The following is a 22,453-nucleotide window of genomic DNA, read 5'->3' on the forward strand; positions in this document are numbered from 1 at the left end:
TGCTTCTTTCAGATATTGTCAAACTACGCAACTCAAACAGTTCCAGCAAATTCCAGGAGTTGCAATTCAGGCAATGTGCAGATTGTCACCCTATTGTGATATGACCACCTTCTTCCACTTCACCTAGCACATTTATAGGCAGCACCAAATTAGGAAAATCTGGGACGCGGAACCAGACAAAAGCTGAACAATTCCTCTGAACAAGGCCACATGGCCAACATGGACTACTGGTGATGGGAGGAGAAATTGCACACATAACATTTTGCTGTGCCTAAATACACAGCAGTGTACAGTGCTTCTCTGTTTCACCATTCTGTATTCCACAGTTGTACTGCAATCCACCCATCTCAGATGATTTCCTTGAAGAAAAATGGATTCTTGAGCCAGGAAACCAGAGTGAAGGTTTCACCCATTTCTTCTGCAAAAGCACTGCCTTCTTTCATGGAACTGTACTTGGGAGCTGGGAGTGTTGTGTTGTTGCCTTCCGTGATTTCCTGTTACAGTTTGTATCATATTTGCTATGAAAAAGAAGAAGTGACTTAGCATCTTTGACTAGCATCATTAGCCCAACTTTGCATACTTGAGGGACCAGCTGTATCTGCCTGGTCAATTCAACCTGGCAGGGTTCCTTTGAGTTACAATGCCATCTATCGGATTCTGGGAGTGCATCTTTTCTTTAGCAGCGCCTGTCCATTTGAACAAGGTTCTCCCTGAGATCCAAACAGCCCCCACTCTGCTAATGTTTTGAAGAATCTTGAAGACCTGGCTCTTAACTCAGGATTTTGGTAAAGGTGGTTGAAGCCCCCTTTAACCTATGTAGAAGATTTTCCTTTCTTCTCTGCCACCCTGCCACCTTTGCCTTTATTACCACTAGTTATTCTTCTTGTTTTAATATTTTAAACAATTTGTAAATCAGAGAGCTGGGAGTCAGCTGGCATATAAATATAACTACTCCTCCTCCACAGTTCTGATAGCCCACAGAGAACGGAATCTGGTTCATGTTCTTAGTTGCAAGCATGTTCTTTCCATTTTCTGCCGTTCTTCAGCATTTCTGAGAAAGGAATCTTCTTTCTTAGACAAAAGAATTCTTCCCTTTTAGCTTCATTGGTCAAAATGTAACTATCCTCAAGCAAACTCCAGATGGCCCACTGGCAGGAACTCTTGGGAAAAGCAATGCGGTAGCTCAAGAAAATAAATAAAAAAACACACACTCATACCCCACAGGTTACTTTCCCTTCCAACTCACATTGTGCTAACAGCCTAAGTAAATGAACTAGGAAATAACATTTCTTTCCTTCTTTTCCTATGGGTAGGGATTTAGAAGCAGGAGAAAATGAAGAAGGAGGCTAGTCTTTCTTTCAATAATTTAATACTTTAGCCCTTTTTTAATCCATCAAGAAAAGTTGCAACTGTGATCCTAACTCTTGGAGAAGTCATCTCACTCACTTACATCTGTGGCACTGATGTTCAAGCACAGTACTAGATGGGGCTGGCCTGGTGGGTTGGACTTCTACCTGTGTTTCTGCAGTTGGGACTGTTCAGTGGGCAGCATGATCTTGTCTTGGCCTCTCCAAATGGTGGGGTACACCCACCTTCCTGCTGCCAAGCACATCTGGAGCCCAGGCTAGCCAGTAAATGGAAGAAAGCCTCTCATGTCTGGAGTGCACGGAGCTTAGGCCAAGTAGAGAGCCTCTTTGTTTATTTAGAAGGACGTTCTTCCCCTTTTGAGTCCCAGACAAGGTATCTCCAAGGAGGGAGAGGAGCTGCATTCCCATATTTCAATGGGCAATAAACACGTCTGGTTATTGTTAGAGCGACACTTGAAAAATAACCAATATGTCAAGATGGAGGATTGTGGGTCGATGGCAAAAGGGTTGTTAATGTCTACTGGCTTTTGGCTGCACAAGAGGGAAAAAAAAAAAAGCTAAACTACTTTCTTTGGCCTCCACAGTGACAGGGGCTCACTTAAAAAAAAAAAAAAGCACTATTTTGCTGAGATTTTTCTGCCTATTGTCCCTCCATTGCTTCTCTTATGCTATTTTGGAAGAAGGCTTTTCAATCTGGGGTTCTCTCAATTAGATCACTCCTATAAAGCATGAAATCTGAAACAGACTAACTGCTGGGCAATCCCCTCTTGCTTTATGAAAAGGGGAAAGAAGGGAGTGATTGAATCCAATAAATATAAACTGACAAAGAAAAAACAATCCGCTCACCCCCATCCTCCATTTTGACATTCGTTATTACTTTCAAGACACTGCAGTGTGAAAAAAATGGGAATATTGCCCAAAATTTGACTTTAAGCATACACTCTGGAAGGCTCGGACAACTATGCGCAAGGCTAAATCTACTATTACTCCCACATTTTCATAGTGCATTAATTCTGATCTGAAGAAACCAGCACTGCACTAAAGTCCAGAGAAAAAGGGGAATCATGCCATAGGGTCTGAAGAAGAAATATTGAGCATCATCAGTTCTGTACAAAAAGCAGAAGAAAGTTTTTAAAGACTTTCCGTATTCCGGAGAAGAGAAATCTCCACAGACAAGAAAGTCTTTCATAAATAAAACCGAGCATTCTAAAGAAGAAAGGCTGCTAACTGTAAGACTTTCCCCAAAAACTCAGTGAAAGTGCTATTTACTTGTTCTTGTGCCAACAGAACTGTTTCATAACATTTGCTGAACCAACTGCTGATCCCTATCCTGACTCTGCTTTGGACTGCTACCTGATAATGATGTTCTGGTTTTGTGTATGCATGGTGTGTTCTGCAAGGCCAGTTTGTTTGGAATGTCATAGCAGAGGGAAGCACAGCACTGCTGATAAATAGAATTGCTATTTATATTATATTAGGAAATGCGGGTATATTTGCTCTTCTTTGCCTGTACAAGCTTGCAGATGGATCTAACCATCTTTGAAAACTGGGCAGTTTGCTTATAATAGCTGATGAGAGATGGATCGGTTTGGGTCTAGTCATCTTTCAGAAGAGTCACCCAGCTCAGGACAGCTGATGAACATGGGATCCCTCTGTGAAAGCCAGGTTTCTAAGCGCAGGATCAACTACTCCACAGGATCTAAGACCAGGCAGCTAAAGAGTCAGCTGTCTCTCTTTAGCTACCAGGTCTCCAAGCCCAGAGAACAGCTGATCAGTGGGACTGAAGAGACAAGTCTTTCAAAGCCAAATCTCTGATCCTGAAGATCACCTGATCCCTGCAAGGAGATTTGACAGATATATGGATTAAAAGGGATGGTCTCTCCTACTGCCTAAACCAGAATAGCCCTAAAAATCAGAGGCATGGAACCAGAAGGGAAGGTATGTATCCATGTCAGCCTAAAGCAGCTAATAGGTGCCTACTCTCTTGAAGTGTCACCAACAGAATGAATGAAGTGAATTTATGCCACTTGAAAAATACCACAGATTGCTATTTGCTTCATATCAGAGCAGCTCACTGAAACAAGGCTCCTTCAAATATATACTGTATGTTGGGGGAGATGAAGGCAACATCATGGAGCACATGGAGAGAAAAAAAGAAGTGGTGGTTCCAGGAAGTAGAGGCCATGAGTCAGAAACGCTAAGAGTCACGCAGTGCATGAGGAGCAGGAGGAAGTCTAAGTATGCGTCTCAAGGACTTCAGATCAAGAATTCTAACTACCCAGCTGTGGTGAAGGTATTGAAAACAATCCAGTAAATTATTGGTAAGTAAAGATCCTATTCTAAAGAAGTTGGACTGATGTCCTCTCTGTGTAATGGTTTGGGATCATCTGCACAATCTCCATGTTGTAAACAAACACAGTTGATCAGGCAAAGCACCCAAAGTTGATTTTATCCACCACACTAAGCCAAAATATACTTTTTTTTGTGATATATGTGAACTTGATCGTTATACTTGTAAACTATATTGTTTAGAAGATTTTATGAGACATGCTAATTGGGATTTCCTCAGTAAATCATGGTTAAAATTAATGTTGGCTTAGTGTCATGTCCAGACTAGGACTGGATCTGTCTTTCATGTCATTAAAAACATGGCTGGCCTGGGATTTCTGGCTAAGTGAGGAAATTACAGGAAACATAGTTTTACTTACTGCCATTTATGTCTCCCTTGTGAAGGCTGAAGCCCTTTTATCATCACTACAAACTAATCCCAATGGCTACACGTGTCCATGTCACTTACATGATTTCCTCAGTCTGGATTAGTATGCCGAGTGGCAAAGACTGAGGATGAGAAAAGATAAAATCCCTGAAAAAGCGTCCCTATTTGTGATGTGTCTGAAAAGAGGAAGGCAGCCTGCTTTCATCTTATTTAAGAGATTTATCCCTGTGGATCGATCGGAGGAGGCTGGTGTGTCCTGATTCTTTCAGGACCTGTCTCCCTGCTTTCCCTCTGGGTTCTTATCGCAGGGAATACACCAAGCAGGAGCATTATCGCCCTGAAAAGCTCTGAATGGCATTTGCCTTTCATGTAGAAAGTGACAACAAACATGGAGCAAACCACAAGGTAGAGGCAGCAATTTGGATCTGGCAGGGTCGTAAAGGTGGAGATAACGGGGATGAGAATGGGCCTTTAGTTGGCCATTAGAAAAGCTGACAGCAATCCTGCTTGATCAACCTCACAGTCAGCAGCTATATATATAAAAAGGACAGACTGAGTGGCTGAAAACATCTCACCTGCACTGTTTAGACATTGTACCCTCTCTCTCTCCCCCCACTCCCTCTGTGTGTGTGTGTGTGTGAGAGAGAGAGAGGGGGGGGGAGGGAGGGAGGGAGGGAGAGAGAGAGAGAGAGAGAGAGAGACAGACAGACAGACAGACAGACAGACAGACAACCAGTGGTGGGATTTAGCCAGTTCACACCACTTCAGGAGAACCGGTTCTTAACTTTCTGAGCAGTTTGGCACACTGGTTGTTGGAAGAAATCATTAGGGCAGAGAACCGGTTGTTAAATTACTTGAATCCCACCACTGGATACAACCTAACACAAACTTTTAGGCCCATAGTTTAGGGTCTGAGATTTCCACAAATAAGGAACTGGGGGTCAATAATAACCAAATTCAGCACTGTATTTTCATTGCTGTTCTCGTAGCATACCTTATAAACTTGATACTCCTAAATTAAAGGAAATAATTGACTATCTCCCTCCTGCCACACCAGCTCCTTCATCCCATAAAGGTATTCAGAGCAAAACTACAACTGAAGAAGTTAAAATGTAAATAACAAGCTTGGGATCACCAGAGTTATTATTCTTTGAGCAAGTGATAGACTAGTTGAGAAGAACTTGTGACTCGAGAAAGAACTGAGACCGATACCTAGGCCTTAAGACTATCTTGAAATACACATGTGAGCAAATGGCTCTCCCCAAATTGGGGTCAAATATTTTGGAGTTCAGATCAACTGAAAGGATGACAATAAGTTGACAAAGACTTCATGAAATAATTACTGAGAGAAAGATGGTAATAGATTATACTACAGGGCTAGGATAAAATGTAGGCACTCAAATATTAGTCTCACTGCAAACTAAGATTAATACATGCTGTACTAATCAAAGTGTTAAGTCAGAGACAAATAAGATCTACCAGATATATCCCAATATATATACCAAGTTGCAGTTACAATGTTTGTTAACAACATTGTTTGAATGAGCAGCATTTTCAACATCTGAGACACCTGAAATACTGGAACAATTTGTTAAATCCTTTTAACTAAAAACTGCTACTATTAGTTTCTATAGATTTTTGTTATCAATAAATAAAATTGATGTGCAGAAATGAATGAAGAATTAGAGGTTCCTATATTGCCTAGGCCCGTAATGAACCTATGGCGCGCGTGCCACAGGTGGCACGCAGCGCCCTCTCTGTGGGCATGCAAGCCGTCGCCCCAGTTCAGCTCCGCCGTGCATGCGTGTGCGCCTCCCACCGGCCAGCTGGTTATCGGGTCTCTGTCATGCATGCCTGGGGGTTGGGGTGTGCAGGGCCCCACGCGTGCATGCACAGGGGGGCACGTGCAGGGGCCCCGCACATGCATGCGCACTTTGGGCACTCGGTCCAGAAAAGGTTAGCCATCACTAGCCTAGGCTATGGGAGAATGTTTTAACTTTAATTAGCAAGATTGTCAATATTTAGGATTTTTTGGGCTCCATTACATTCATGTAGAAAAGGACTGTCAAAAGCAATTTTTTCTTGGAAAAGTAATTATCCTTGCAAAGGATAATACTTTGTAAAACACATTTTTTACAGCTTGCTAAGTTTTGGGAGGAAACAGCGAACCATTTAAATGTGACTGTGTGATAAAAGATCAAATTTTCAGAAGATACATGGTTGGTACTTGGAATCTGACAATCAAACAATATAAATGGATTTTGCCAGGCCCTTGCCATGGCCAAAAGACTGATATTGCAAGATTGGAAAGATAAATGTATGGCTCCTTTCACTGAATTTCATTCCTCAATGAAATTCACTTGTCATTTATGAGCTAATTGCCTATAGATTTAGACTTCAAATTAACAAGTATTGTGAAATATGGGACTCACTCATTTATACAAAATACAGTAGATTAAAAACACGACAGTTATATAGATGTATTAGAAACATATGTAGTTAAATAATTGCATTAGATAACTATATATAGAATAATTGTAACGAGTGCTAAAATCTTATATCTTTTTCCTTTTTTTCTTGTATTTTTTTCATTTTTTTAAAAGCAGTTTATGTTTTCTTTCTTTGACAATGTATAAAGGGAAAACAAACACTTTATGTTTTGTTTTTCCCTTTTTGTCATTATTTTAAAAGCGATAAAATGGAAAGACTTTGGGTGAGAAGAAGAAAAAAAAGAAAGAAAAAAATAATTATAAATTTAAGAACTTGAAATTTGAAATGAATAGTAAAAAGCTGAATAAGATTGTTCTAAGAAAGTATTTCTAAAAGGATTAAAGATACCAATGAATTTGGAATATTGACTTTGACTACAGGTAGTCTTTGATTTACAACCACAATTGGGACTGGATTTTCCATCACTAAGGGATGCGTTCGTAAAGCAAGACATCATATGACTGCATCACTTAGCAACCACATCCTGCCAATCCCATTTGCTGTTGTTAGCTGAAAACTATAGGTTGTTAAGTAAGTGTTCACCCCACTCCAAGCCATTCCGGGCTTGGTCCTTCTTAGCCACAAACCTCAGTAAGGAATGGGGTTGTCTTGAACTCCCCTCACTGATCTATTGCCTCCCCATCCCTGTCCTTTGGTCGCCCTGCACTTGGCCTTGTGGGGTGGCATGCAGCCTAAGAACTGCATGGTTCTGGGGCTGCTTGCTGTACTCCAAGAGGCCACAGTTACCTTGCCCTAGCCGCAATTATCCTTGCCACCCTGCTCTCTGAAACTCCTGCCACTGTTCCAGCTGACTTCAGCATCTTTTTCCTCCGCCCTGAGTCTTTGGAGAGGGGTGGCATACAAATTGAATTAAGATTAAGATTGCTGTTGACCAGGTGTGTCCAGCCTAGTGACTGGGCTGGGCTAGATTTTGCCACAGAAAAAAATACTGTGTTTCCCCGAAAATAAGACCCGGTCTTATATTAATTTTTGCTCCAAAAGATGCACTAGGGTTTATATTATGGTTAGGTCTTATTTTGTGGGGGAAATACAATACTAAATGCACCCATCTTGCTGACAATCTTAACTGGGGCTTATTTTGGGGGGTAGGGCTTATATTACGAGCATGCTGAAAAATCATGCTAGGACTTATTTTCCAGTTGGGTATTATTTTTGGGGAAACGGGGTAAGCTTATGTCAACAAAGAACATTTTCTATAGTGTTATCCATTTCTTTAACAAACATAACTGATGAATTAAAAGCATGACACATTAAATGTAACATAAACCCTGACTTTGAATGAGACAATATTGTTTTAAAGCTCCCTCTTATCATTAAAACGGCCTTTTTTCCATTTAAAAATTGAACACATTTCATCGGTATAAAAGTCGGCATTTCAAATAACAATTTACTGTAAATTTACAAATGTTAAATATCTGCCTGTGAACAGTCAGCTTTATTATTGAAAGACCAGATGCTTTAAAAGAGGGCAACATGCTTTTAACCGAGAGCAGATTTGATGCTTTAAACTAAATATTAATTCTAGCGTCACTAAGGTCACTTTGAATCTGGTTTTATTCAGCTGGAGGCATTCCCTGTAGTTTGCCTTGCAGCTTTAACTTTGTTTTCATGCTGTTGTAACTGAAATTGTATTGGTTTTGTTCTAAGGATGTAAAGAACAGCATTGTGTCTAAGTGCATTGATTCCAAGTCCATCTGCCAAGTGTGATTTTCATTGACAGTCACCAATGCTTCCAGCACCAACTCTGGTCAACAACCATGATAGCCCACCACCGAGAGATAGGTTGAGATTTTCAATCCAGGCCCGAGTTCAAGGCAGATTCATGTATAAATGTGGACTGGCAGGTAAAACCCAATACCTGGCTATAAAATCACTTAAAAGATCAGGGCCTGATAAGTTGACAAGTTTTCAAATGACAATAATTTGGGTAGTGGAATACAAGGGACATTGCTGACCTCTGGTTGATCCCTGTGAATTGATTCTTAGCCCAATGGCATGGCAGCAGCCCACTGCCACACATAAAGTCTGTGTACTAAGGCTTAGTTATCTCCTTAACTCAAATAGCAACTCTATCTATCTTTTATCTCAACAAGCATTAGAAAAGACTTAGTTAAGCCTGACAATATGGGAAAGAAATAGAAAGAGGTGCATGAATCTGTTCAGTCATTAGCAGTTGAACAAGAGGCAGGAATATAGTGTCTCTGTGTTAATCTGCTAAATGGATTCAAGTGCCTACATTATAATCCAGTGAAAGATAAGCACTTTTTAAAAGTCTTAATGAGTTCAGCAACAAAGAATGTGGCAAGACATATTTCTCCCTGCACATCAATGAGATCCACTCTATTTATTAATTGCATTGAGATTGCACCTTCCTCAATGGCAGCTGTGCTCAAGCTGGTACTTTCCAGTTTGACTGTGGAAATGATGGGAGTTAAAGTCGATCACATCTTGAGCTAAGACATTTGAGACATCACAAAGTCCCCCATGTTTTCTAATAAGAGTCTCAGTAGATGAAGCTGAGACAGAAAGACTGGAGACAATCAGCCAATGAGCTTGTAGGCCAAGGCAGTAAGTTCTGAATAAGAACATAATGAGCACATTGGTTGATGTTTAGTAATTCCTGATAAATTTGCTGGCAAGTCTGCAATTCTCTTCCTAATAAAAAATTATATTGTATATTCTGCTAGCACAGGCAGATTTTGTATGTTTAGAATTGTCTATTACCAAAGCCTATTGATCTGCCCAAAATTCACTGGAAAACAGAATGAACACAGTAGGAGATCTTCCCTTTTCCATGAATGAGAATGGGATCCAAATGTAAAAGAAATCACCATAAGCAAACTCCAAAACGTGTATGTACTATTGTGTTTAAATCGAAATAGCAAAAAATAAAAAAAAAATCTCACATTGCTTGTAAAATATGCATAGGTTTTGGCAAATCTTCTGGAGATGTCTCTCTAGATGGTCTTGGCAAATGGTAGTTAGTAAAAATAGCCAAGGCAAGAAAGGTGGTCCATCTGGCCTCCTGGCTCTGCTCTAGAGAGGAGCTGTATTTACTTATAAGCAGGTTTGCATCTGGAGCTTGGCTATTCTCAACCTGGATGGATTCCAGTCAGCCGTGCCCATTCCTCTCCCAGCTGGCATATGCGGCTGCGCCACTTGGCAGGCGACAGCCACTGCATGCATCTGGTGGTGGCATTTTTAGAAACACTCTAGCAGTGAATTCATCCAGCCATTTGGGAGAAGTTTCTTAATGTGGAAAGCATTTCTCTGCCGTAAGCACATTCTCCCTACCTCAACTCATGTCAGCACTGCAGATTTCCCACCCCTCCCCCCTTTCTCTTTGCTTATGTTGTTTGATAGATTCTCAAACTCGGCAAACTCTGAACAATCTGATTGCCGATTGGCCATGCTGGTGGGGTAATGGAAGCTGCAATTCAACAAAATCTGGAGAATCAAATTTTCATCTTTCAATTAGTATTACTGACATGTTACAAACTGGGCTGAGAAATAATTTAGAATCTCACTAGCAGGCATTTTTTTTGACAAGGATTCCCAGTAAAACACTCATAATAGGCTGTACCTGTGATCCTGAATGTCTTGATACATTCTGTCTGTGGAATCCTGATTCATTCACTGAAATTTTAGTCCACTCAGTTTATGTATTGGTTATATTTAAAGACCACCCAACTCTGAAACTACTCTGGTGACATCACCAGTTAAAAGCAGCAGCATTTCATAAAAATAAAATAAAATAAATCTCTGTATGAGAGGCTATACCTCCAACTTAAAATCACCCAGTCCCCTTAGCCCTTTTACCACGGACTTCTCCCTTTGGATCAGCTTTAAGAAAACTAAAACAAAAAATTTTTTGGACGATCCCCTCCAAAACCCCAAATTACAACCATTACTAAATGTTGTGCTATTCATGAAATACAAGTAGTAGTTCCATAACTGCTTGCACATGGAGAAGATTTTAACAAGCAATCAGCTTATTAAGTCAAAGCAGCCAAATCTCTAGGCATAAAATTTATTGGATAATGAGAAATATACAAAAAAATAATAATGAGAGAACTTACTAATTAACCACAGAGATATCCAAATAAAACCAACAGTCGACATGGCTGAATTAGTCAACAGTGCATGCATTAAAACAAGATTTTTGGTTTCAGCGCATTGCCAGGGCTCACTGCAGCATGCAGGTGGAGAGATCCTTTGAGCCTCCTGCTTTAACTGTTTTTAGTCAGGGCCTCCTTGCATCTTTTATTGATGATGTTCAATTTTATAAACCTCAGAACGTAATTGAAAGCCAGCGTCTTGGAAAAACAGTTTTCTTAGTCAAAGAAAATGTCCCCCAGATTTGACATTTAGGCTATTTGTGGCTAATCCAATTGATGAAAACTAGACTGCAGTTTATCAATTGGACCATTATTATTATAGGTTTTTAAAGAAAGCAAGGGTCAATTTACTGGATGTTTTGGGCCACACCACAAAGTAGGGGCTGTCAGCCACACTATTGCATAAGACCCTTAGACTGTAGCTCACTGCATCCCATCTCCACTGAGGTTGATCTATATGTTGGAATCTGAACTGAGTTCTACACACTCACGGCATATTTTACCCTCTTACAGTATGCCAGAGAACTCTTTGCAGAAGTTGGTTTTTAAACATAATAAAAAAAGTTAATCTAGTGTCACAAAACTCATATAAACATAAAACAATGTTTATTTAGTTCTTTTGCTTGTTAATATTGAAATAAATACTAATTTAATAAGAGAGCTAAAGACAAATATAAGCATTAGTGCAAAATATACCAGAGCTCGATCAGTAATTTCTTTTTAACTGCAGTTTGCTTCTTTGACTCCTCTCTGTCTAGCATTTTATGCTTTAAGGCAACACTATTATTTTGAATAGTTGCCCATTCAAAGACTGCAAATTAAAGAACAGTGTGTTATTTTTAAAAATATGGTCCTTCAGTGCCATCTTGTGGCATACACAAGATGGCACAAAACCAGAGTCTCTGGTTCTCAATGTGTGTGTTTGTGAGTGCACTGGTATGTGTGCACACATAGGGCTTCTAGTCAGTGTTGACTCCTGGCTGTAGAACTCCCTGGAGTTTTCTTGGCAAGATTGATTGATTTATCAAAATTGGATACTGCCCATCTCACTCATAGAACGACTCTGGGCAGTTTATAGATAAAAGATTTCAAAAGTGGCTTATAAACAAAAATATTTTTTACTTGGTCTATAATTGTGAACAATTAGCTTTATCATCTGCCCTCTATCCACCTATATTGACAGTAGAAATGAGGAAAATATATTTACTATACCATTTTTTCACTTTCTTCAGTACAGTAACAAACATTTAGTGTATTACAATCAAGCTGAATCAATCCAGTGCACGATGAAGTCCTCTTCTTTAAGGCCATGGGTGTAATCTAGTACACTGGTCCAGTACAGTTGATACAGAATTTTTTTGATTAACCGGAAGTAATCTAGTTCTGAGAGAGATTAATTGGCCCAGTCACCCAATGCAGTCATTCCCTACATAGGGGAGAACTAGAATCTGGGATGAAGTAAAGAAATCTATCTAAATAACACTGGCAAGAGGAACATATAAACGAACAATATAGACCCATCAATTAAAAAGGCATTTGGGAATTTGCCTCATTGCTTTTTCTGGAGACAATCTGTGGAAATGGTCATTTTTTATAATTCAAAAAGAACCCGTAATAAGGCTTATTATACACATTTATGCGTCTTTTAATTTATAAGATTTTCACAGTACTGGCATTCACATCTACTTTATCAAAGGTATAATATACAATATACTTATATATATATTTATTAGTATTCTTCTAGTCCTCTCAGTTCTGTAGTGAACTGAGAAGAGAGATAGAAATGGCCAAAGATGGGGGATATTGGAATGTGTCTCACAGAATACGACAAGTGGTACAGCCTTCCAGCCTCAGAGCAAACAAGCACACTTTTTCCTCTTGTTCTAACCTGCTGCTCATTTGGCTTACTAGTTCAATGTAAAGTTTTGCCTAATGGAAGTCTCTTCTGTCAGAAGTCTTTTTGCAATATACTGCCTTTCTTTTTTCCTCATAGTCATGCTTCCTCCTTTCACTTAAAAAGATCACAAAAATGGAAATAGTCTTTTCTTCAAGATGTAAAGCACAGTGGCCAAAAACAAGGCAAGGGCAAGAAAGATGAGCAATTTATCAGTCAGCTCCCTGCGGTTATACTTTGTAATAAGCTTTCGCCCCAGCTGTATTGTTCCAGACATGGACTTAAACTCCTCATTGGCATCCAAGATAGTTCGTGAAGAATTAACTGAAAGATAAAATGTACATTTCAGTGGATTGTTTCCGAAGCATCTAGCAAAATAATCATATATTGTGGAAGCATCTTTTTGTGTCCCGTGAAAGAAAATATATCACATGCAGTTCACTGGGTAAATTGGCTTAAAGCTTCATATTTTAGATCTGGAGCCAGATGAAATCAATTCAAATGGCTCTCTTGTTATCTGATGACCATCTGATTGATATGTTACCATCTTGAAGAGGCCCATTCATAAAAGACTGAGATCAGAGTTGGCTCAAGTTCCAGAACCATTAAAACTTTCACCTCAGCCAAACTCTGCATCCCAACAGACCGTACTTTCCCTTAAGGCTGTTCACAAACACTTCAAAAAGGCAGATGTAAATAATTAAAACAGCAATGTATAAACATTCATAAGCATTTAGTTCAAGCAATCTGATCCATCTAAAACCAGATAAAAGCATGAAGTCTTTTAGGCCTACAGTTACAAACTAAGAGGGAAAGAGCCAACATAAACATATAGTGGAAGAGTTTGCTCAGTAAAACCACAGTTTCCCAAAGCACATGAGAGTTAGCTTAATGCTTAACATCTTCTGTTGAAGCAAATAAAAATACTTTTTCTCCTAGTTGCCATTGTTAGGAGGTGAAAACTGGATGTACACACACACAACTCTTTATCACAAAACAAAATGACAAAGCATTAACCAGACAATCATTTTCTAGTCTAAGCAATGGCAAATCCAGATCTGACTCCCCAACCCCAGAATGGATTACAGCATATTCAAATAATCTCAAAAGCACCCTAAGGACCCTAAGGAAAGTGAGCAGGGGGTCCACAGTGATAACTTTTGCCTTGTGCTACATGTATTCCTTGTAATATGCATTTTTCATCTCTGAGATTTTCAGGTGATCTCCCATCCAAGTGCTAGCCAGGTCTAATTCTCTTTGGAATTAGCAAGATAGGCTAGGTGCTGCCTTCTTTTGAGGTCATCATCATAAACCAAGGTATTAAAATAACAGATTTATCTAGGGGGGAGAAAAAGGCGTGAATCACTTAAGTGGAAATCTAAGGGCAAGCCATTTTTCTCTCCAGTACTGTGCCGAATGGAATGGAAGGGAATGGAATGGGATGGGATGGGATGGGATGGGATGGGATGGGATGGGATGGGATGGGATGGGATGGGATGGAAGAGAGGAGAGGAGACTTTATTTGGACAAGGGTGATTAGACACACAAAGAATTTGTCTCTGGGGCAGAAGCATTCATTTCTATTTAAACCAACTGGTTTTATGAATTCAATTGCCAAGAAAAGAAATGCTTGAATCTGACAGAATAAAAATACATCTTCTCAGTACATCTTGGTTGCACCAAATAACATTATTCCTTTAATCCTTGAACAAATATTCCTGTATGTGACAGATTATTTAGGCCTTAATGAGAAAGTGGCAATGATTCTCTCACATTGAAAGCTGAATTCATAAACATCTCCAGTGAGAGGAAGGTACACAAGGCCTAATTCTCCTTGTTTCGTCCTCTCATCGAAGCACCCTATAAATGACTAAAGGTTAATGGTTCTGGGGAGGATATAAGGGTGGGGTGGGAAGAATCTGTTGCATCTGAAGACCAACTGTCCATCTTGAATTTATATCCAGATTATTTAGTTACCTAGAGATTGCATGGTTTCCTCACTTTGCTGAACCTGCTGAGACATCATTCTGCTAATTCCCATCAGGCTCTCTGTGATGTTACTTGCCCCCTCTGCCAGACTTTCCTTAGTAGATTTTCTAAAAGAGAAGAGAGAAAGAAATCCAGCATGGAGCTTCAAATTATATTCCTTTCTAGTTTCTTCTTCCAGGAGGACTATAGAAAAGATGGCATCACAACTGCATTCCAGTACAATTGCAAACATGCTTTAAATTAGTTTCCTTGGGATGATGCGGAGAATTTGCCACTCCCTTCTGCTAAGATATTTTGCTCAATTATGATTCTAAACTATGTGGTTTCTGCTTCAATCAGCTAACCAGGTCTATGCTTACATAGCCTCTAAAGCAGTTAGATGCTACCACGTGCTAAGTTTCTTAGGCTCCCTCAAGTCACACTTGACTTTTGGTGAACCCAGTACTGTCATCTTCCTGAACCTGATAGAGAAACCTAAGAGGAATAAGCTCTGGTTAGTAAAACCATCTCGCAATTAAGGAGTAAGGCTAAGTACAGAAGTAGAAAAACATCTTTTCAAAAGAGCAATGGAAACATATTTTTATATCATACCAAGATGTACATACTTGTCCATGAGGATACCAAATGTTGAGCTCAACTCAACTTTATTTGCATTAGAGCATGATCTGCATGACCCAGATTGTTCCAGCCTGAGTATGACCAACTAGCCATTTCCCGATAGTAGGAAAAAATTACTGTCATCTTGTCAGCCCCAAATCACTAGGAAGGCAACCTCTGTTTTTGTTTCTATAGGTCAAAAATAATGTTCTCCTATTTATGCCTGTTCAATCAGGGTTGTTCAGTTTGCCTGCTGCACTTCATTTCACTGCAGGCAAACCCCTCCATTCAAATTGGCTGCTGGGCAATGCCAGAGAAATACTTCCTCCTTTCAATCACTGGCAGCTACCCTTGAGATAGCAATAGCATTTATAGACTGCTTCATAATGCTTTACAGCCCACTCTAAGCAGTTTACAGAGTCAGCATATTGCCCCCAACAATCTGGGTCCTTATTTTACCCAACCTCAGAAGCATGGAAGGCTGACTTAACCTTGAACCGGTGAGAATTGAACTGCCGAACTGCTGGCAGCCGGTGATCAGCAGAAGTAGCCTGCAGTACTGCATTCTAACCACTGCGTCAATATGGCTCTTTCATTTTGGACTGCTTAGTGACATACTGGCAAGACTTTTGCCTGTTGCCTTGTAGCCCAAATAATAAAATTTAGTTCTTTCTTTCTTTCTTTCTTTCTTTCTTTTTTTTCTTTCTTTCTTTCTTTCTTTCTTTCTTTCTTTCTTTCTTTCTTTCTTTCTTTCTTTCTTTCTTTCCTTCCTTTCTTTTTCTTTCTTTCTTTTTCTCCCTCTCTCCCTCCCTCCTTCTCTCTCTTGATCAGTAGACACAGAAAGGTTAAAAGACCAAAACTCATATAAAAGATTCATTGATTGAAACCACGTACATGGCCTGTTCACAGAAAAGACAATGATTGCTGCTGGTTTGCCTGGTATGGGTGGCAGGGGTAAAGAAGCAAAGGAATCCACCAAGTGGATAGTAGGCCATCATTATGGCCAAAATGAGGAAGGGACTGAAATCTGAAAAGATGGTTCTTAAACTGTTTTCCTTTTCAGACAGTTTACAATAGGAGTAAATACCTTAGCGTGATAAAGCTCTTAATCTAAAGATAATTTTCTACTTGAGTGCTCAGAGTTTATGAAATGTTCCTGCTTGAATGTTATAATTGAGGACCCAGATTATGGGGGCAATAAGCTGCTTCGTATAAATATACAAAAGTATGAAGGCTATTGCTTAACGCATTGTAAGCCGCCCTGAGTCTCTGGAGAAGGGCGGCATATAAATCAAATTAAAAAAAAAAATGGTTTTAATGGAGGAATAAATTTAAGACATAATAAATGTTAAATGAATCCATAATAATGAACAAATGTTAGCTACCACTGCAAGAATCCAGGATCTTCCCTTTGCAACATTATATAGCTTGATTAGAAAGGTAATTACAAATGTTGTAATCCTCACTTAATGTCCATTTGTTCAGCCACTATTTGAAATTATGAAGGTGCTGATTGGATGGTGTTATGGCACATGCCTGAAGTTATAGTCACTCCAGCATCCCCGTGGTCACATGATTGCAATCATCTGACCGTCATTTGCAATCTTCTCTGCTGGCTTCCCCAGCATGTCAATAGAGGAATTATTTCCCAGCAGGAAAGGTTGCATGCCTCTGCCACCTGATAAGAGGACTCCCTCTTGTTTCTGGGGGCTGGCTGAAAAATATCCATACCAAAACTGAAGCATGATTTTAGCACGGAGGTGTTTGTTGCACAGGGAGTTTGCAGTCAGCCAGAAAGGGAGTCCTCGTGTCTCTGGAGGCTGGCTGAAAAAGAACTGTCCCAAAATCCAAGCAAGATTTTTGCATAGAGACTCCCTTTAATTTCTGGGGGCTGGCTGCAATACCCTATACTGCATATCAAAATTCTGCTTTTGGGGACAGACCTTTTTCAATTAAACTCTTTAAGAGCAAAAAAGCTGCCCACTACTCATTCCAATTACTACTGATCAACATTTTAATATTCAAGAATACTTTATAAATCAGTCCAAATATATGCAAACCAATGTAAAGTCATTTGTTAATACTGCACAATTATTCAACTTTCTAAGAAGCAAAATCTATCAAATCTTGTAGGAATTATTTCAAAGAGACCCAAAGGATTGAATTAAAAAAAAAAAAAGACATAGCTACCAATATATGCACCAAGATATATACCCATTTCCCAAATAGGTAAGATGCAAAGGAAGCCGTAAGCATGCATTAAGTACAGGGGCTGAAATCAGCAAGAGAGAACTTCAGCTGTCTGACTTCCCAGCAGCATCTCACAAAACTCATTGCAAATGAGAGCAGTATAGATTTATAATGGTTCACAGGAATGAATTTCTGAAATGGTATTTAGCAGGAAGTTGGGAATTTCTGTGCCAATTTTTGATAACAACGAAAAAGAATAATTACATACCTTTGTCGTAAAGGATCTCCTCCTCGCAGCAATTCATCTTTCTCAGAATTGTCAATTGCAATTTTGCAAGCTAGGTTTGCCTTACGCCAGGCTGTCTGATTGCTGAAATTAAAAATACACACCTTTGTATCACATATCAAGTTCCTTAGATATCTGACTCCATAAAACTAAAGCATTCAATTTGCCATTGGCTTAATTAACACTTTATTAGCCTTCCTGTTATATTAAAAACTGCATTATACATTTATTTTTCCATTTCTTTACGTCTTATCACCACGTAAGTAGTGTTCCTTAATTAGTGGTCTGTTTAACAGTGAAAATATCTGGATACTTACAGCAATGGCAATGAGTCTTTATTGATTAGCCCTTGGGCCATATCAAAGTGCAAAGTTCCAGAAACAAATTATTACTAAAATTTGATAAAAGCAATTTAAAATACTTACTTACAGAAATCAATGACTATTACCCAAACATTTGGCAATCTTTATAATGATGTTTCTAGCACTAGATGGATAGCCTGAATCAAACTATTATTTTTCCATTCAACTGATCAAAAGTTGCATTGCAAGTCATAGCTAATTGTAGTAAAAGAGTATTGTAGGAAATTATTTTTTTCCATGAAAAGAAGGAAGAACTCACATTGTTGGAAGAAAGCCCCACTAAATTTAATGGAGATGTCTAGATATTGCTTTCTAGAGATCCCCATGCATAACAGGTTGAGTACCAGCTGCAAACAAAAATCAGTCCTGCTATCATAAATCTGTACTTTTAAGCTTGAAAGGCACATCATTTATTTATCTGAGAAAGGAACACTAGGATACTTGATAGGGAGACAAACAAACAAACAAACAACAAACAAACAAACAAACAAACAGTTCTGGTCCATTGTTACTTCAAGTGATTCTCCAATCCCAACGTTTCACCCCATTTTACAGAGCTGAATTTTACCTTGTTTAATTGATAAATTGCTATGTGTAAGGCAACAAAGTAGAGATTCTTCCCCTGAACAAACATGCAGAAGGTATTGTTACTTTTCTTAAAACTTTTTTCCCTCATGAGTCCTTCTTGGATTGTGTCCAACTGAACTCCTCCTTCCTATCCATATGCCTTCCAAATCTGCTCTACAGGGTTGAAGAAACTTTTTGGGTACAGAAATTTGGGAGTACAGAAGAAAAGCAAAAAGCCATTGAATGCAGGTGATTACCTTTTTGTATAATAACCACTTATGGTTACATAAGGGCCTTGATTAATTTATTAATTAATTTAAGAAGTGGGGAGTTGCTTACAGAAAGGGAAGTATAGGACTGAAATATACAATCCATCAAATCTTGTGTGAAGGATAACTTTAGTACCTTCTATATTCCAAACTTCCTATTCTGCAGACTCAGCTAATAAAACGTATTACATCATTGGTCTTGGTAACCTGAAATTTTTAACTGACCTGAGCATTTGCTTTTTATGGTTCTCTACTTCTTGGAGTAATACTTGTTTTTCTGATTCTTTATCTTGTTCCTTAGCCATCTGTTCAAGTTCCTAAAAAGAACCATAAACACACATTATTTATGAATACTTCTATATACAAAAAGGAAAATGCACAAATATAAAATGCCTTGGTTGCAAATAAAATGTGATCGATTAGGGCTGTCAATTTTTTTCAGTGTTGCTATTAATTTTATTTACCCACTTTCAAGTGAAGGACCTATAAGAACATCTCTCTCAGTAGTAGTGTGCAGTCTGAATCACCTTTTGAATATCTAGATGGGATATTGCATACCCATTCCCACCTTTATACCAATGATCAAGAGCCATGGAATGTTTTAATCTCTCTCCTTATTTTACCCAGGAAACAAGTCAGTACACATCTTTGATTCTTAGATTATTTACAGAGCATAAACAGAACACCTGGTGTTCTTTAGTGGAGTTTGAGGGTAAGACAACTTCCTTACTTAGTAAATAGAATAAAACTAAAGGCCATATTTTATGCAGTCGTAGGTGAATTGACAAGGCAATTCTTATGCAGAACCAGCTGATATGAAGAAAATATATACACATCCCCAATGGAAAACAATTACTAGCAAAACCAGATTCCACATGATGTTCCTCTAATTAGAGGGCATTAACTTTTCCCATAAAAAGTTTCCCAGTAAAACTACTTTTGTTACTGTATTTTAATTGATTAAATCATTGTTCAGTATTGTTGGACTTTACAATATTGCCCCACATATGAAAAAAGGAGCCAACATTTGGTTAGTTTCCAGCATGTTTTTTTTAAAAAAGAAATCAGCAAGCAATAGTAATGTTCTAATAGTGGAACATCTTACATCAATTCGAAGTATGCTTGAGGTAAATTTGTTTATTCATTGAAATTTCCACTCTTCCCTCTCTACAACTGCTTTCCAAGTTCTGCATCCACTTCATCATATGTCTTTAACATATTAAGACTATGAATCATACTTTTAGATTATACTATAGTAATATAGTAATGTATAGATTGTATCTAACAGATATTCAGCATTATGCATTGTAAGATTTTCAAATGCACATAACTGAAGTAGCAGTAAAATAAATTCATGACATTTTCAACATTCTTACTATGAGCTCTGGCGAAACCAAGCTGTGTAACTTGTGGTCTTTGACCATTGCTGACAGATATAAATTCAAGAACGTTAAACTCCTTTAAAAAAAACTTTTACAACAGCTTAGTGTTCAAGCAACAAGGAATTACATGCAGGTGAGTGCAAACATGAGAGAGCTGGAAGCTAGTAAAAACATCTATGAGTTTATTTTCAAAACATCACTAATATTTTGTCAATATTCCTTACTTGTATTCTGAGACGTAAATGGTGGAATTTTTCTTTTACTTTGGCATTCAATTCTGCAAGTGCACTTACAGGCCCTGTACAATCCCGGATGTCCTGAAAAACAAGAAATTCTAATGTCAGCCTAGAACCAGAAAGAATCTTAATGTATGGATTCTAGCCCATCCTCAACCATGGAATTCTACTGGGTGACTTTTAGTCACCCTCTCAACCAGGGGTGAAATCTAGCAGGTTCTGACAGGTTCTGGGGAACCAGTAGCGGAAATTTTGAGTAGTTCAGAGAACTGGCAAATACCACCTCTGGCTGGCCCCAGAGTGGGGTGGAAATGAAGATTTTGCAATATCCTCCCCCCAGGAGTGGGGAGGGAATGGGGATTTTGCAGTAATCTTCCCCTGGATTGGTGAGGGAATGGGGATTTTGCAGTACCCTCCCCTTGCCACACCCACCAAGCCAGCCCACAGAACCGGTAGTAAAAAAATTTGAATTTCACCACTGCTCTCAACCCAGCTTATTACCCAGAGTTGTTTGTTGTGGGAAAACAGTAAGAAGACGGAGTGTAATGTATATCACTGTGAGTTCCCAGGGGAAAGACAACAAAAATTTAACCAACACAACAGACACTTTTTGCACCAATGTTCTCTTGGAACATCTATATCTGGATCCTCAAAATGCAGCAGTTTCAGGAAGGCTGGATGATATATCAGTGGGATACTTTAAGTCAAGTATTTATTCTGGATAATTTTTTTAAAATAACCATTTGAAGGAGGGATGCTAGGTGAAATTACCATCACCCACCAGAGTAGGAAAAACAAACAGCTGACAAATTACAGCGTCCAAAGAAGCGATTGCCCAAATCTGGGGCCGCCGAAACGGTCAAGTGACCTGCAGTATTTATAACAGCACAGATCTTCATTAAGTTGAGCCAAACTGAGTGACCCGTCCAGCTACTTACTACAAGGCTGGCTGACGGATGCAGCTGAACCAACCTGTACTGGAGGGTCGACCATTGATAAAGAGAGACGGGCGGTTACGGGCTTATAAATAAAAAAAAAATGCCCAGCGGTCACATCGTGAATGATGAAGCAACGGCGACGGGAACTATACCTGCACGGCGGCTTTAATCTCCAGGTCGAATTTGACAATCTCCTGATTGCAAACCCGGACCGGCACGTCACCGGCCGCCGCCATCTTGGGGCTAACTACGGCGAGCCAGAAGGAAGCCAAGCCAATTCGGAACGAGAGCGGACTTCGAGATCGAACGTCCACAAAGAGAAGTCATTGGCTGGCGTAGGCATGACGTATTCCTTTCTCACGAAACGCTCCCGCCCCCGCCTCCCAGGTCTTCCAGCTGCGTGGGGTGGGCGAGGTGGTGCTGGACGTAAAGAGGAATTTCTCGAATTCTGCCACCTTTTTCCCAACAGTCGCGCTGACCTGAGTCTTTGCAGTCAGGAGAGGGAACAGTGTCTACTACAGTATGTTTAAGATTGCGGTGACGGTATTATTTGGAAACGACTTACTTCAGATTTTCCCTTGCTGTAGTGCCTTTTATCTGATTACAACATGTAATGTTATTTATTGAGGTGTATAATTTGTACCACTATTCTTGCTGTCCTCCAAAGAGAGAAGAACTCGATATTTGAGTATGTGGTTTTTTTTTTGTTTTTTGCAGAAAGTTAGGCTAATTCCCCAGTATTTCCAGATGAAGTCATCCTAGATAGGAAAGGAGAACTCGACTGCAGGATTGCTGCGGAAATTGCATTGAATGAGCCATTAGTTTAAAATTATTTAATGGGCTCTTATACTTTTAAGATAGCCTCTTTACAGAAAGTCTAAATAAATAGCGTTACTTGATAATTTCTGAAGTTTTGAAATGTTTTACTCAAATTCAGACTTGATCTAAAATAGCCTAGCATATATAATATAGGTTCAGCTTATTTATCGGTTTCATTAGTTATAATTAGATCCTACAGAATTAAATTATTT

At 39.1% G+C, this 22,453-nt stretch overlaps 1 protein-coding gene across 1 annotated transcript; it reads right to left on the reverse strand.

Moving 5' to 3' along the window:
- Positions 1 to 10,671: 10,671 nt before the first annotated feature.
- On the reverse strand, positions 10,672 to 21,668 carry BNIP1 (BCL2 interacting protein 1). The gene is made up of 6 exons (XM_070933960.1): positions 21,575 to 21,668; positions 20,473 to 20,565; positions 19,092 to 19,183; positions 17,651 to 17,752; positions 14,584 to 14,702; positions 10,672 to 12,930 (listed from the first exon to the last, which is right to left on the reverse strand). Exons 1-6 carry the CDS (start codon positions 21,656 to 21,658, stop codon positions 12,734 to 12,736), a joined length of 687 nt encoding a protein of 228 aa, XP_070790061.1. The 5' UTR covers positions 21,659 to 21,668; the 3' UTR covers positions 10,672 to 12,733.
- Positions 21,669 to 22,453: the final 785 nt, after the last annotated feature.

This window comes from Pituophis catenifer, unplaced genomic scaffold (assembly GCF_029215685.1).
Source record: "Pituophis catenifer annectens isolate HBS135680 unplaced genomic scaffold, rPitCat1.0.hap2 SCAF_2, whole genome shotgun sequence".
NCBI classification, from domain to species: Eukaryota; Metazoa; Chordata; class Lepidosauria; order Squamata; family Colubridae; genus Pituophis; species Pituophis catenifer.

What these genes read in the sequence shown, in the direction of transcription:
- BNIP1 (XM_070933960.1), bottom strand. Translation starts at nt 21,658, where the DNA reads ATGGCGGCGGCCGGTGACGTGCCGGTCCGGGTTTGCAATCAGGAGATT. An exon ending in AGATTAAAGCCGCCGTGCAG is followed by an intron (nt 20,566 to 21,574) that starts GTATAGTTCCCG and finishes CTTGTTTTTCAG; the next exon opens with GACATCCGGGATTGTACAGG. An exon ending in GGAAACCATGCAATCTCTAG is followed by an intron (nt 12,931 to 14,583) that starts GTAACTAAATAA and finishes TTTATCTTTCAG; the next exon opens with TTAATTCTTCACGAACTATC.